The sequence below is a fragment of the Galeopterus variegatus genome, unplaced genomic scaffold (assembly GCF_000696425.1).
Source record: "Galeopterus variegatus unplaced genomic scaffold, G_variegatus-3.0.2 Scaffold9569, whole genome shotgun sequence".
Lineage (NCBI taxonomy): Eukaryota > Metazoa > Chordata > Mammalia > Dermoptera > Cynocephalidae > Galeopterus > Galeopterus variegatus.
Window position 1 is genome coordinate 31,123 of NW_007735680.1, and position 16,065 is coordinate 47,187.

Genomic DNA, 16,065 nt, shown 5'->3' on the forward strand with positions numbered 1-16,065 from the left:
CCTGGGGAGAAGCTCCTGATCTGTGACCTCCTCTGGTGGCACCTTCTCAAGCTTCTAATCAGCATGGCTATGGCTTAACCCCCAGGAGCCACACACACAAAGGATGCAAACCTGACATCTGGGCCTGACCTCCCTGTGACAAACAGCAATTCCTCCAAGGAATGAAGTCTCCAGGGACTGTCCTTAGGGTCATAGTGCGGTGTGGCTGGCGACTTCACCTCTTCACATGTCACAGGGAGGCACCTACATCTGCCCAAAAGATCATCTGAGCTCCACCTCCAACCCAGTGCCTTGTCCACCAGAAGTGAGGAAGGAGGTGGGACTAGCATAATGAGGGACGATGCCAGGCTGTCCTATCCTTGGGGACCTAAGGATATAAAGGTAGGCTAGAAAGACAGCAGGAAACCACCCCTTCTCCATCTGTCCAGAAGGGCAAGCTCATTCTTGATTCGCTTCTGGCCCTCAGTTCCCCAGAGGCAGGGAGCGTGAGCCTCAGTGTGAGGGAACTGTCCCTTCTTCAGTGGCTTCATCACAGACTGGGCCTTGTTACAGTGAACATGCATCCCAGGGAGGTCAGGAGCGGTGTGTGGGTCTGGCCATCTCCATGTTCGCTGGACATTCTCACTAACCGCCTGGAGAACAGCCTGCTTCTTTTCAGGAAGTAGGTCACCACATTTCTCATGGGAAGTACGTTTAAAGGGCTCTGTCCTGATTGATGACTTCAGTTTCTTGATCTCTGTTCACAGCAGACAGCACTAAGTGGGGGTGGGTGGGGGGACCAGAGGATGCCACAGATCGAGAACTGACTCCCAGCTTCCCAGGCCTTACTGTGGGCACAGGAGGGAGCAGGCATCTGCTGGCTGTCAAGAAGTTACAACATGCAAAGTAACTGTATGTTTCCATGAGGCGTAACTGGTTCTGATGGTATGTTCCCCTCAGTTCTCTGTGGTAAAACACTACTTCATGCAGCAGGACACAGTCCCCTGTAGCTCTCCAGGGAGATAACTGGTGAAAGCAGCCAAGGTCCCCATGAGAAGTCAGAGTTGGCACTAAGGTGTGTTCAGGGAGTCATCCTAGCAGAGGGTGCAGAAGGCCTGCACACCAAGGCTCTCAGTATGCCAGGGGTCAAGGACATAACACAGGACAAGAGACCCCAAAACACAGTTCTAGTCCCAGGTGCCGTGTGCGGCCTTAGCAAATCCATGAGGTCTCTGAGCTTCAGTTTCCTCAACTGTAAAGCTAAAGATTTGAACCAGATCAGAGGTATGAAGAGTCCAAAGGTTCATCAAATGTTTAATTCTAATTTCATTTTTTAAATGCACCTTAACTATTTAAAAATTTGTCCTCAACACAACACCCTCTACCACATTTGCTGTTACTAAATTCTAATACCCTGAGGCTGCCCAGCACATGAACATGGGTGACCAGAGTAACTTGTCATTGGGTGGTCTTCATAATAATGCTTATCCTGTTATCTGCCTAGTCAAAGAATTTCTTACAAGTATAAGAAGAGCTATCTTTAATAACAATTGCCATCTGCATCAATGATCTGAAGGAATGTGGATTTTTCTCAAGACAGTGCAAGCAGAATGCTGATCTGGACTGCAAGTGCCACTCAGATTTGTGCCATGCAAACAGGCTCATCGTCCTTACTGAGCAGACATTTAAACATATATTTGCATTAACAGAATGGTATTTATATCAGCTTTTTTTTTTTACTGATGTATTAGGGTGGAGGTTGGGATTCCCATACCCAAAATGTTTGAAAACCAGCAGCCAACGTGATCCTGTCTGTACTATGAGTGTCTAAGCAAGCTGGTCCTGGTCCCTATTGCACTGGAATCCCTGTTACAATCTGTTTCTGCCACTATGATGTTAATGATTCCTAATAACATGGGACTCAGGGCACTTTTATGCTATAGGAGACCAGAATATATGACAACCCAAAATATGCCTCTTTGGCAAAAGGATTATTTTGAGCTGATTATTTTGAGAAACTGCAGACACCAGAGAAGCTTTGCAAACAGAGTAGGAGTTTCCCTTCTGTAAGAGAAATTTACATCTATAAAGGGAATCTCCATTTGGAAGGGTGTGGTCCTCTCTGTGCCAGGAAGAGAAGGGTGACTGAAGCAGCAGAGACTCCTATCAGTGGAGAACCTACCTTGCAAACCTTGCCCTATTACCTGTGCTTTCCCCATACCCTTCATCTTTGACACAGAGTGCAATGGTATTTAAACCTGCGGTCTAGCCTCCTCTTTGAGAATTACTCAATTCTCTGGTATCTCCCAGGTATACATGAGGTATACTTGTTATTAACCTTCTGTTTCTTTTTCTCTTGTTAATCTGTCTTTTGTTACAGGGGTCCATCCCAACTCAGAACTATGAAAGGTAAGGACAAATTATTTTTTTGTCCCCTACAATATACATTATCTGAATTGACCTGAACATGACCCCAATGAGTGGTTCTTGAGCTGGAAGATCTGGGCATGGAGCCACTACCTGGACCTGCTGCTCCTTTGCAACTTTCCTCCACTTAGGAAACTCCTCCTCTTCCTTCTCCTCTGGATGTAATTGACCAGAAGAAGGACTGAATCAAAAGAAAGACACATGTATATGCACGTGTGCTCCAGGTGGGGACAGGGCCAGCTTATATGCAGGACTCCACAGAGAGGAATAAACACGGGACTCTTCCATTTGATGAGATCTACCACAGCATTCCACTGTTTTATTTGGTAAACAAGTTTCATCCCCACTATATTTGGGACCTTTAAATCGGGATTTCTGTTGCAGCTGCTACTGAATTTTTCCAACAGCAGTACATCAGAAATGACAGCCCAGCACTAAAAATAGGGACTGATTATTTTATGGAGGTTTCAGAGAAGCCAGAAGTTGCACCAGCTGACAAGGGGCGCGAGAGTACTTCCCCAGGCCTGGCGACAGGGTTGGAATCCATCCTCCCGGTCTGACTTGCTGTGTATGTGGTGATCAACTTCCTTTGGAGGTGATTAAGAACCTCTGAGCACAGGCAGACTTTGCCTGCAACTAAAACAGATCACGTTCTACACACAAATTCCTGATGAGGCTCTCAGTTACAAATGATGTAAACAGACAACAGGTCTGTGTTTTCCTTTTTCTACTCAGATTGCCTATTTTTGGCCCCATCCCTGCAAACTCCTGATGAAAGGATGTTATCTCAAGTTTCAGCTGCCACAAGGACTTACAGATACCATATTCGGAAACAAGTGAGACTGAAGAACAGTCAACTACATGCTTAAGCAAACAAAATCAGGGCAAAATTAATCTCAGGAATTCCAACTATTCCGCTGAGAAGGCTGGCCTCCGAGCTGACCACCACACTCCAAAGAGGGTCACTGCCCGCTGCCTGACCAGAGAAAAGGAGGGCAGGGGCCCAGGGTGGGAGGAGAGCCCTGCCAGTGGGGTGATGCCTTGTGTTCTGGCCAAACAGAGGAGGAGGAGGAAAAAAAGACTTGGTATGAAATGGAAGCTCTACAATCACTGAGAACACATGGCACTCCTTAAGACTCAAATTGGACACAATTTCTTTATTTGCAAAATCCTTAACAAGATGGCATTTGTGAATTACATTCCCGTGAAAGCACATATTTTCTGACAAGCTGAATAATTTCACCCAGCAATACTGTCCTCTGTCTTCAGAGCAAGAGTAGGTTTGTAATGGCAGTGTTCATTTTAAGAGAAACCTGATGGATACTCAACAATCTGAACTCATTGGAAACATTGGTGAGATACAGTTTTTTGTATCATAAAATGGATCATTCACAGGAATCTTTTACATATTAAAGTTCTCTGGGCAAAGATTTGATTTACAAAAATTCAACTGTCAATTTACTGGGAACACAGTCATTCCATAAACAGGGCTGTTTATAAAGTTTTACCACAGATCTGTCTCTCAAATACATGGGGATGTGCTACCCAGGCAGAGAACGGCTTGGCATTCCCACCCTCACTTGCTTCTGGACCCAATTTGGAGTCTTGGAGAGAAGAGCGACAGGTCAGTGCATGCAGAGGCTACCCCCCAGCAGGCGGCCACCCACGTTACACACCAATGACCCAGACTGTCCTCCCAGGCTAAAACCACCCACAGTAGCACAACAGGGTGCACCTGCACAACGCACGTCCTGCCAGCTAAGAGGGGGACGGGGGACAGGGGCAGAGTGGCTCAGTGGCTTGTACACCTGTGTTCAATTGTGCAATTTATTTCCTAGTATATTGGCCTTTCCTTTTATAAAAATTAGAGGAAAACAAAAGAAAAAGAAAAGAAAGTGCCAATTAATAGTAAGCAGCAGGGTTTCATCAATATCATCTAATTGGGGCCAGTGTGGAAACCATTAGATGTGACAAAGGCAGTGATGTCTGACCCTCAACTGGAGACTCTATGGACACACCTTGGTCAGCGGGAAAGGAAAAGAATGAAAGTAAAGGTGCACCTGAAATGTGGAAATTCCTCAATCATTTTATCTAAAAGGTAAAAAATAATTAGGGTTTTTATGATTTAAAAAAACAAACTCTGGAAATGACAGCACCCCACACCCGACTTTGTAACAACTGACTTTTGGAGAAATTGTTATATACAGAGGCTGCATGGCCTGTGTTGTGCTTTGCTGCCATTTGGAGCTGGGCTGTCACACTGAGGTCCCAGAGAAGCTGGCCCCCAAATCCTCTGACTGACAGTAACAATCCCCACTCCCCGCAAAAGCCAGGCAGCACGCCTCCCCCAACCTTCTAGGACTTGGGCTAAGATTTACAGAAGGCAAATCTCACAGCCTTGCTTTGTGAGGCATTTCCTTCCGTTGTTGAGGGAGGGAAGGGTTTCCATTAGATAGAAGAACATACTTTCCAAGAGCTATAAATTCTTTATCTCTACAAGACTGGGCAGTTATTTAATCTAATCCTCAACAATTTAAAGGACAAAATGAAACATAATAGAGACTTGCTCTTACTGAAAACCATACTTGCACTAGGAAACAAAACCCCTAGGCCTTGAGGCCCAGACCAAGCCTCCACAATTCTCCAGCCTTGACTGAAGCCCCTTTGAACAAGAAGCCAGCATTGCCCAAATACTTACTGAATTTCACAAGTCATAGTTGTTCATGACCTGTTCCTTAGCATTCACCATTTGACAAAATTCTCCCAAGGGCCAGGATCTCCCGAGGAGCAGGCCTGGCTGGGGCAAGCCCAGGGAGTCTGGGTTAGAAGGCACCAGGCAGCAACCAAGCACCATGTAGAATTGTTGCCTCCCTCACCCCCCAATCACCCCATTTTCAAAGAACTGTCTATGAGAGATTAAAACAAGGCAGAAACCAAACCTGGGGAACCAGAACACTCCTGACCATGTCACAAATTCTACTGTGAAAACACATACTGTCAGTCTCTGTGCATGGATTAAAGATTAAACATGAACCTCAAATTGCCAAGGAACCCTTAAAAAAAAATGTGCAACTGCCACTAAATAGGACTTCACATATGTGACCAAAATTATTTTCTACCCTTCATCTATGACTTCATCTTCCTAAAGTAATTGCAAAGTAACTGTAAGATTCGATGACTTAAACATTCACTTAAACACTCTATCAAGACCAAATACACAGCATAAATTAATAATATATTACAATAATAATATGAATCAACTTATCAATCCTGGTAGTATGTAACATCTATTGAGCACTTAACTGCTAGGCACTGTGCAAAATATCATGGGTGAGATCTCATTCAATCTTGATAAGAACGCTTTGAATGAGACGGCGTTATTATGTCCCTTTTACTGAGGTGAAGGAATTGAGTCACAAGGGGTTACCATCATTTGTCTCAAATCATAAAGTGAATCACTGTCACAGTTAAGAATTTAACCCAAGCAGCTGAATTAACTTGGAGCCATGTTCTTAATCAAAATAGGAAAATCCTACTGTATTTTAATAATACACTGTATTATTAAGCACATCTGTAATGAGCTTCCTATGTGACACGCTCATGGACTTTCATATTCATAAGTTTATTTATACACGACCAACTTCTATGAGGCAAGTACTATTCTCTCTGGCACAGATGAGGCAAGTAAGGCCCAGAGATGGTCAACAACTTGCCTAAGGTCACACAGCTGGAGGGAGTCTGGCTGGAGTCTGCGTTCTTAACTCCTACACTGTTACTCCAGGAAGTCTCCTTTAAAAATATCCAAGTCATCAAACAACCTTCTATGAATGCTGCTGAGGACAAAAATACAAGAAAATGTTTTTCTTTTCCCAAAGAACTGCTATGCTTTCTGCCACAGACAGTAAGAAAACTCTGGTCACACTGCTTCCTAAGGCCAGAGTAGTAGCTCAATTTAGGGAACATGCAGGATGTTATGGTGTGAATAATATCTGTACTGTTTCTCATGCCCTACTCCTGACTTAACTTTTTTCTTATTCTTATGTGTATTATTTCAAAAAAGCCTCTTCAAACCTTTGAGCAATAATGTGTGCTATGAAGAGCATAAGTTCAATGCAGAAATAATTTCCTAAAACACAGACAACATAAAGCACACAGACTTTCTAAAATCCATCAGAAGATTGCGGCTTTGACAGCTGTCACTTCTAAAGTGTGCTGAGAATGTTTGCACTTTTGATAGAAATGATTTAAAGCAGGAATAATGTTCGGCTCTTCCTTCTCTCCTTAAAGGCTAAGCACGGGCTGAGGAGGACTTGGCTGTGTGCAGGACACCACACGAGGCTTCAGAGGAGAAAGGGGGCATTTTCACAAAGCCACGTTATACAATTTCATTTCTGGTCTCAAAAAACCAGAAAGAATCCAAGTATCATTTCAAGAATTTGAAAGAAGCAATTATGATTTTTCTGCAAAAGTGCAGATGAACCTTCTAGGACTTCTAGGACTGAATGACTGAAAGAACAAACAACCGTGTTTGTAGGTGAAGATGCTCTAAGCTACCAAAATGTAGATGAGTAAATGAGCATAAGGTTTTCTGTGGAAGGCAGAGTGTTATGTTTTGTTTTCATTAGATAAATAGGCAGACACTACTCAGTAGAGAGACAGGCTCCACATACAGCAAATACAACTTGACCGAAGGGGTCAAGCTACCAATTTGCATGTGGCAAGATGCACTCTGTGTTTTCAACATGCTCACCCCGGCCTCTCAGCCTGCCCTGTAGGGCAGGGACACACAGATTGGCTGACCCCTACTGCCCTCTTAGCAAGAGGAGCAGTCTCCAGAACACACCTGCATCAGGGGCAAACCCAGCAGAAAGGGAACAAACCCTGTCCCCACAGTTCCACCCCTCATCTGCCTCCACTGTTTAGGTGACCCCCATGCTTATCCCCCTCCATCTAGAGCCCTGGGTAACACCCTCCCCCAGTGCCGGTTACCCCCCTTTGTCCTGTCCCTTACAGGGTACTGGGTTACCCACCCCATCTCCCCCTCACACCCCCTCCACCAATAAGTATTTCACCCAGATTTTCCTGCAAAGTGAACATCACATGCCCTAAAAATTATATGGCTTTGTTTTCTAAATTTAAATCCACTTGGTCAGCACATATGTGACAAGTACTGAACTATGCCTACACTGTCCAATTCAGTGGTCCCTAGTCACATATATTTAAACTTAAATAAATTAAGATAAGATTTTAAAATCTTATTTTAAGTTCTCTCAGTCGCACAAGTCACATTTTAAGTACTCAGTTACAGAAAGTTCTATTGGACAGAACTAGACTGAACAGTTGCCACACACCCAGGTAAGCAAAAAAAGACAAAAATTCCTGCCCCTATGAAGCCTGCAATTTGGGAAAAACAGCCTCGTATTAAATAAGCAACATCAACAGTAAGAATTATCAGTGGTAAGTCTAGAAGGGAACTGCACAGCGAGCCTGGAGCTGCGGAGGCGAGGCTGTGCTTCCCAGACCGGCGCCTGCACGAGCAGCACACGCCGGCACAGCCGGCCTCTCTTCCCTTCCTCTCAGAGCGAGAAGTCCTGAGCAGAAGTGCAGCCCGGAGCCTAGAAACACAGTCCTGACAACTCACACAGCAGGAGGTCACCATCTCCAGTCATTACAATCTGGGCTGACTCACATCAAACACTGACATGGAAAGAGTAACGCAGTTTGGTTGGGACTTCGTGGGAGCCAGCACTGACTCATCATGGCTGTGGAATGCCTGGAACGGAGAGAACACCAGCATCTGATGGGTTCTTCCCATGTTTCAGGCCACCCAGAAACTATGGGCCAGCAGCACCTGACCAAGTCTTGAATGTCACAGCCTCGAGGGCAGCGCTGTTAGGTGCAGGGGCTCATCTGCTGTGAGCGTTCTCCTGATGGGTCGTAAGCCTTCTTATTCTCCATCATAGCCTTTGGGGGCGGGGGAGAAGAGCTAAAGGGAGACTGGAACTATAGAACTGATTTTTGAAGGGCTGGTCTCTAAACATCAAACAGCAAGCAAATGGCCCTGAAAGCTGGTGATTAGGGAAACTTACATAAGTTAAGCCTTCTGTTCTCCAAAATTGGTAGAGATGGTCTGCAAGTTTTCTAAAAGCTGTGGGTTTACTGTAATAAAGCCCCAAACTGAACAGCTTCCATTTCAGATGAATGTCTTAAAAACCTATGATATACTTTCTTGTCTCTTTAAACCTAAGATACGAACCATCCCCTTCTGTGATGACATTTGGTGACTTGGAGTTACCAGCAGCAAGATGCTCAGGGTCCAAGACTGTCCATGCCCGACCACCCCACACCAATGGCCTATGCTCCCTGTTCCCTGGCTGGCAGCTGGCATCACTTCTCACTGAGAACCCACTGTTTCAGTCAGCAACAGGTTTCAGCCACACTTCTGCAATGCAAAGCAGACCCCATGCTGGGATTCCAGGATCTCTCCTGGCAGGAAAGTGGAGGGTTACTTGGTGCAAGGATGTGGCACCCCCACCTCTGGAATGTGACTGAGCGAGAGAAGACATGGGCAAGTAGCTGTGCTCCCAAAAGGGGGCATCACTGCATGGAAAACAATGGGCCCTTCAAAGATGGGCAGGTGAGCCAAAAACAGACTGAGGAGACCCTGCCTGTAACCCATCAGCTGGCATTTTAAAGCTAAGCTGTTTACAGCTAAGCCTACACTGAATAGACTTATATAAACGTATATAAGGGTTTGAAGACAGATGATGAACTGGCCTTATCCATGCAAAGCTTTCATTTGTTCTGCCAGCTTCCCACACCCCAGACAGGAGTCACTCTTGGGATCCTATCATTGCTCTGTAGCTAGAGACAGACAAGGTCCGTTCTAGAGTGGACTACTGACTGCACCCTGGAATCAGGACCAAACATGACCAGGAAGCAAAACAACTACTGTCACTGCTGAGGGTTCCTACAGCAATTAGAAACAATGCACATGGCAGTGCAGCCCCCACCATCCGGGGAACTGCCAGGACCCGCTACCTGACAATGCGGCTTGGTGGGAACTAGGACCCCAGTTGCTCACACGATCATTAGCAAGGCCTTCAGCCCTCTGCAGGCCACAGCCAGTGGGTGCTCCAGAAGGCTGCCACATGCCTCATCTGCTGTCATTCCCACACTTGGGGGCAGGTACCATGGGCCCCACAGGACCAAATCCTGAACATAGACCTCACATTCTGGACACTGCAGCATGCATTCATGTAAAGCCCCATCTCCCTTCACAAACACAGACTTGGAAAGTGGAGGGTCTGGGGCAGCAGACAATGGTGACCATTTTTGAAGGAACACAAGAGAAAGGTATCAGAGAGAAAGATGCACAGAGAAGGTAACATTGGTTTTACTGACATGAAGTCCATAGAGAGCCACTGTGGCTTTCTATTTCTATTTCTAAAAATAGTCTCAGCTTGCCTTTTCTTGGTTTAAATTTTTACAAGTCCCTCAAATAAACTCTTGGCTGATGAAATTCACCCTAATATCTGCTGAGGAAGGATAGAAACTGCTTCCCAGGCTGCAAAGTGATCTGAAGATGTGTGGTGTTACTACCACTAGCACTAACCTCCATCGTCATCATGGGTACCTCTCACTGCATGCCACCAAAGGTCAGGCATTCTAGGTGACTGTGTGGTGGTTCTCTATTTTTCCTGAAGCTATGAGTCCCTTGATGCGTGTTAAGAAAACAAGAGTCCTGGGCTCTCCCTAGACCTAGTGAATCAGAATATCTAGGTGTAAGTGCCCCAGAGATTCTTATCAGGGGTGCATTTGGGCAAGATTGTTATCTCTTTTAGTCTTCATCACAATCCTAGAAGTCAGGTTCTACCTCATCTGACAAGGAGGAAAAGTAACTTGTCCAGTTGCTAAACGAGGCAACAGAAGTGCAAGGATTTGCACCTTCTGGCTATCAGCAAAGGCACGTTCTTACCCCCTCAGCCGCACTGCTGCCCACAATGCAACATGGAAGTTGATGGAAACTTTTCTTTCACCAAAGTATGGAACAGATTTTACAAGTTAAAAGGGTAGGGGAAGGACTCCATAAACATTTTAATATACACACTTTGGCTCTCAGCATAATCCAACCCCATTTGCAGTCCTGTGCTTTCTCTGTAGCCCAGGCCACGCCAAGCTCCTCCTCTGGCCCCACAATGAGCAAGGGGAAACCATGAGGCTCGCAGGGCAGCCTGCAATCCCTCCAGCAACACCTCACAGGCTTTTCATAAGTGTGAGTTAGCTAATAACCTCTCCACACCACCATTTGGCTTGTTAGGAAATAATTTAGAAGCACCTGGAAACAAATCTGTGCAAGAGAAATGGAAATCATATGCACTATGTACACACACAGAACATAACCTGGAAATGCATATTAAACACTCTTAGTTACATTTATTAAAAAACGACTCATAATTTTAAGTCTTAGATTTCTAACACTAATTTCAGTCAAGTGGAAAATTTCAAGGCATTATCTACATTAATGTGACAAGTAACCAACTTACATCTTGCTTCATTAAGATGTACTCACCTCAGGCTTCCTTCTCACTATAGTTATACACACATACCCAGGCCAGTGGAAACGGATGCACAGCTTATACTCAGTATATTAAGTAGGCCCCGTGAGGCCTGAGCTCTACCCTCCTTCCACAAGGCAGGGCGGGCCAGCCTTCCTTACCAAGCCACCACTGGTTCATTTGCAAACAGATATGCAAGTTCCTGCCTGGCTCCTTTGCCCAGGTCATAGGAAGACCAGGCTGGTTAGGATATGTGAGGAGTTAGCAAACTACAAAGTACTACCTTATTGAGGTATTTCCATCTGACATTTATCAGATGCACAGTTAACTGCTGGTTTAATGCAAATGATTCAAATTTTATAAGCTTCTAGCAAAGTTCTACTACTCATTTGGAAAGTTTAAAAAGCTCTAAGCTTCAAATGCCTCATGATAAAATAAAAATAGGACTACACGCATCACAAGTCATTCTTAAGACAATTAGGCCCAAACGGGCTAAAACATCAAGTAAGCTGCCCCAGACTACAAGCCCTGGAACCATAATTACCTGTTTCTCCCCACAATGTGTCGGTGCCATTGACTTCTATTTCATGTTCCTTTTCCATTCCCAGCAAGCACTGGACCACCTGTCAGAAGTGGCAAGGTGATTTAATGAGTTCTCACAGCAATAGGTGCTTATTATATCCCATGTATCAAAGGAGAGTGTGTGTTTTTTTAACCATTATTATCTCATACTGCACAAGGAGAGAAAATATGAGAACCATTTTCAAGCATAATTCATATGCTACTCACACTTTCACTTGGAGAAGAATTAAAAAAAAAAAAAAATCTCAGTGAATTTCAGCAACATTGTTCAGGATTACTAGGTACTTAGAATTCTAATGAATTCCAACATGACCCAAATATGCCAGCCTAATCAACAAAGGACAGGGCAGATCACACAAAGTGCAGTTTCTGCATAAATCACCAGAAGATGGTGAATCCATTTTTCACGAGGAAGAAAAACAAGGTGATATGTACCTTTTTCCAATAATTTCTTTTTAAAAAAATATTTTCCAAATCACTTTTCTACTGGCAGCACTATTCTTTTCCAACATTCCTGTTAATGAGCAGGCTAGGTCATAGGAGTGGAGGCAAGAATAGTGTCTTTCAAGGGGATGGAAGCATCTGTGCTCTGGCCAGAGCCAACGTTCACCCTGAGCAATAGCAGTGGCCGGAGAACAAAACAGAGCACCTTCCAGTTCCCAGTCCATACCCTTTGTGGGAGGCTGAAGGACGGCCCCCAAGTATGTCCACATCCTAATCCCTGGAAGCTGTGAGCATTACCTTAAATGCATACCAGGGAATTGCAGGTGTGATTATGTCTTGAAATGGGGTGGTTTTCCTGAATTATCAGGGTGTATATCTGACACACCTTGATATAACAACAACAGTCCTTACAAGAGGGACAGGAGGAATCTGGTCACAGAAAGGGGGGGCCACGAGCTAAGGAATACAGGTGGCTTCAAGAAGCTAGAAAAAGCAAGGAAGCAGACTCTCCCCTAGAGCCTTCTGAAGCAACATCGGATTCTTGACGCCTTAACTTTAGACTTCGACCTCCAGAGCTGTAAGAGTAAGTGTGTATGGTCTTGAGCCACTAAGTGTGTGGCCATTTCTTACAACAGCATTAGGAAACTGATCAACCCTTCGAGGCTTTTGGTGAGTGAATCCTGCTTATTTTGATTAAATGGTTACTGGTTGTGCTGAGGTTACTTCTGCTCAGAATTCCTCCCAGCTAGCTTTAAAATAAGGGGATACACAGGAGTTGAGATGAAGGTCATGCCTACCTGTGGCGTTCACAGACCTCCCAATGATGATTTTCTGTATTCTGGATTGTAGCAGATTGAATTATGTCCCCCAAAACTCACTGAAGCTTGAATTGTGTCCCCCAAGTTTTATGTATTTGTAACTTAGCCCCCACCGTGACTGTTAAGAGGGTGGGAAATGCTATTATGGTAATTGAAAGGTAGGGCCTTGATGAGGTGATTGGATGGCAGGACTGTGCACTAGTGAATGGATTAATAATAGTGGCCAGGAGCATGGTTCTGAGGGCTTTAAAAGAAGAGGAAAGCCTGTCTCTTGCTCTCTCTGTTTCCACCATCTTGCAACGTGAGATCTCTGGGTCACTGTCACCACCACCAGATGGTCTTTGGACTTCCCAGCCTCAGAAACTGAAAGCAATAAGTTTTGTTTTTTTTATAAATCATCCAGTTTCAAGTATTTTGTTACAAGCAACAGGAATGGACTAATACACAGACCCACTCAGATTTAGGCAATGGTTTAAAGAGGAAAAACATCTACTTTTCAGATATGTGTATTTAACATGTATATATATGTGCATGTGTGTTTTTAATGTTTTAAGTGCCAGAAGTCAGCCAGACATCTTTGCACTCAAATTTAAGTCATTCTGGGGAAAGAATTTTACCAAATACTGTCACCTCTAATTGCTCAAAGATAATACAGAGTGCAAAATACATGGAGGACATCGAGAACAATGTTATTAAATTTACAGATAAAGCTAAGACACACAGGTCAGGAGACAGCAATTAAATCTTCAAATTAAGGGATACTGACATTTACTAGAAACAAATGCTCTATTTAACTGCTGCATGAAGTTTTTCTTCAGTGTAGGAACTGCAAATGACAAGCGTTCTTACATGCTATCAAAGCACTAAAGTTCTACTTGCAAAAGTCCTTCAAATACTCAAAAATAATTTTAGAAGTAGCATTCCATGTGATTATTTTTAAAAGATCACAAGGACAAAAGAACGAGTCAAAGGGGAAAAATGTAAAACAGCAGAGCTAGAGGGTAAAAGTGGAACAGGGAAGAAGAGAGAGAGACAGACAAGGAAGGGTAGAGAATGAGCAGCACCAAGAGGCCCCTCATGGGAGCCCAACCCACAGGGGAAGAACCAACCCGCCTGTCCCCACCGCATGCATGCGAGACTGTGGCCTCTCCTCTGGTTTCCACTGGTGGGAGGGACGTGGTGCCAAGAGCGGACCTTCTACTGAGAGTGCTCAAAGCCACTTGCTAGCTCTTGAAATCCTCATTTTCTTCCATTCCTTCAGTGTGTCACAGCCTTGTAGCTTAGAAGGCGGCGACTGTCAAAAGAAATCGACCCACTGGGTACCACTGCTGCTTCCGTTTCCCAGGAAAGAACCCCTGGACCCCACTCACCGAGCTGTGGCCCATGCTGGCGGCTGCCGTCAGTGCCTGCTGCAGGGCTTGGCTCTTCGTTGGTGCACCTGGCTGGGGAGGGCCTGCTGACCACTCACAGTTCAGGAGGTACCGGAGAACGTCGCCATGGCCCCGCAGTGCACTGTGGACGAGTGCACACTGGCCTTTCTTATCCAAGTGGTCCATCTGGTGGCAGGAGCAGCGGAAGGGCACAGGTGAGCATCGCCTCTCCTCTGAGGGAATAGGGGCACCACAAACACAGTGCACAAACCCCATCCCAATTCATCCTTCCAGAGAGCACTGAACTGTTGTCTGAGTCACTTCATGATAATGAATGCGCTGGTCCAGGCCTTGGCTTCCTTTTAGGACTAGTGATCACAAGACACCCTCCTCACCCCTATGTCTCTCTAGCAAACTACATGGAGCTCCAAGTTCTCTCGTGGGCACATACGAAGACACAGACCAAAGCCTATGCTTCCCAACCCTGGTTGCGTGGTTGTAGTATTCTAAGTCTGCTGTGACAAGTTACAATTTGGGGGAGTAGAGCAGTTCTCTGGTTACAGAGTAAGGGGAGCCAGAGAAAGGGAGGGATGCGGAAACACAGCTCTGAATGAAGAAGAGTGGCAGGGGAGTCTAAGTGGGGAAGGAAGCTCTGCACAGGCAGGTGACCTGGGACATGCTGCCATGTAAGGTGGAGCCAGCTAGCCAGATGGGGGCCTCAGAATAAAGCTAAGGGACAGCCGGGATCTGGAAATGGAGGTGTGGTGATGTGTGTGTGGCACCCCCACTGCTCCGGCTTAGCTGTGACATTTCCCTTCTTCCACGAGCTGAAGTTCACACATCCCAATGTTGGACTTTTGAGAGAAAAACAAGTTTTTGTTGAACTTTAAATATCCTAATTAACTAAAAAGATGAAAGACAATTATCAGTGGTTTAATCTCTATTATTCAAAAGACACATTTCCCAATAAAATGCTTATAGTAAACCTAAATAGAGTTTACTGTGAGCTCGGGTTCATTCTCATTTAATCTATTAATGCTGATAGTTCTAGAGTAACTTGTTTAATAATATACAGTTATTTCATGCGAATGTTAATATACTGATTAAATGCATACACAATGGTTCTGTGGTAGATACAGTTACGCCCGTCCCACAGGTGAGAGGCCTGACACGCACAGGCTCAGTAACCTGCCCAGCATCCCAGCTGGCAAGTGGAGAGATGATGAATCTGGGCAGTCTAGTTCCTGCAGCTCAAGCACATCGCTTTTAAGACCCACGGAACTCCTTTTACTGTTTTAAAAAAGACATGAAATGGGATAACGAGAGGGGGGAAAAAACCAGACATTTAAAATCTTTTCAACCAATCATGGTGCTGTGTTAAACTCTACACCAAGTTCTAGGTCAACACTTGCAGGCTTTTTAAAGGCTGGCCCGACTAATGTGGCTAGTGGCCAGGAGGCTCCTTGGTATTCTGCCTTCCCCTGGGCAATACTGGGCAGAGTAACAGCACATGAACAAAACCCATGGCCCACACTGCTCCATGGCAAGCAGCATCACAAACCGACCGCCACTTGCAGCCCTACTTCTTCTGTGTATGCTGTGCTTTCTGTTTACGCAATTAGACTGAGTAGAGACAAAGGGAGACTGGCCTGAGCGATGACAACTCTAGCAATGATGTGAAGGATTCCCTCCTTCCCCATCACTCCCCCATGGTGGGGAAAGCTACTGCTTACCCTTGCCCCCTTCTTGACCAGCAGACACACCAGCTTCATGTGGCCGGCAGCTGCCGCGTAGCACAGGGCAGTCATGCCGTTCTCTGACATTCCATCCAGGCAGGCGCCGAATTCCAGGAGCAGAGTGACGACTTCCTCATGGCCCAGGTGAGAC

At 45.2% G+C, this 16,065-nt stretch overlaps 1 protein-coding gene across 1 annotated transcript in view; it reads right to left on the minus strand.

Annotated features, from left to right (window-relative positions):
- The window catches only part of LOC103609393 (protein TANC1), a gene marked incomplete at its 3' end in the record, with an annotated part of 43,354 nt that overhangs the window by 4,622 nt on the left and 22,667 nt on the right, over positions 1 to 16,065 (minus strand). The window contains exons 10-11 of the mRNA XM_008593721.1: positions 14,179 to 14,364; positions 11,509 to 11,587 (exon numbers count right to left, since the gene is read on the minus strand). Of these exons, the coding sequence (XP_008591943.1) occupies positions 11,509 to 11,587; positions 14,179 to 14,364 (265 nt within the window). The remainder of the gene's footprint in view (positions 1 to 11,508; positions 11,588 to 14,178; positions 14,365 to 16,065) is intronic.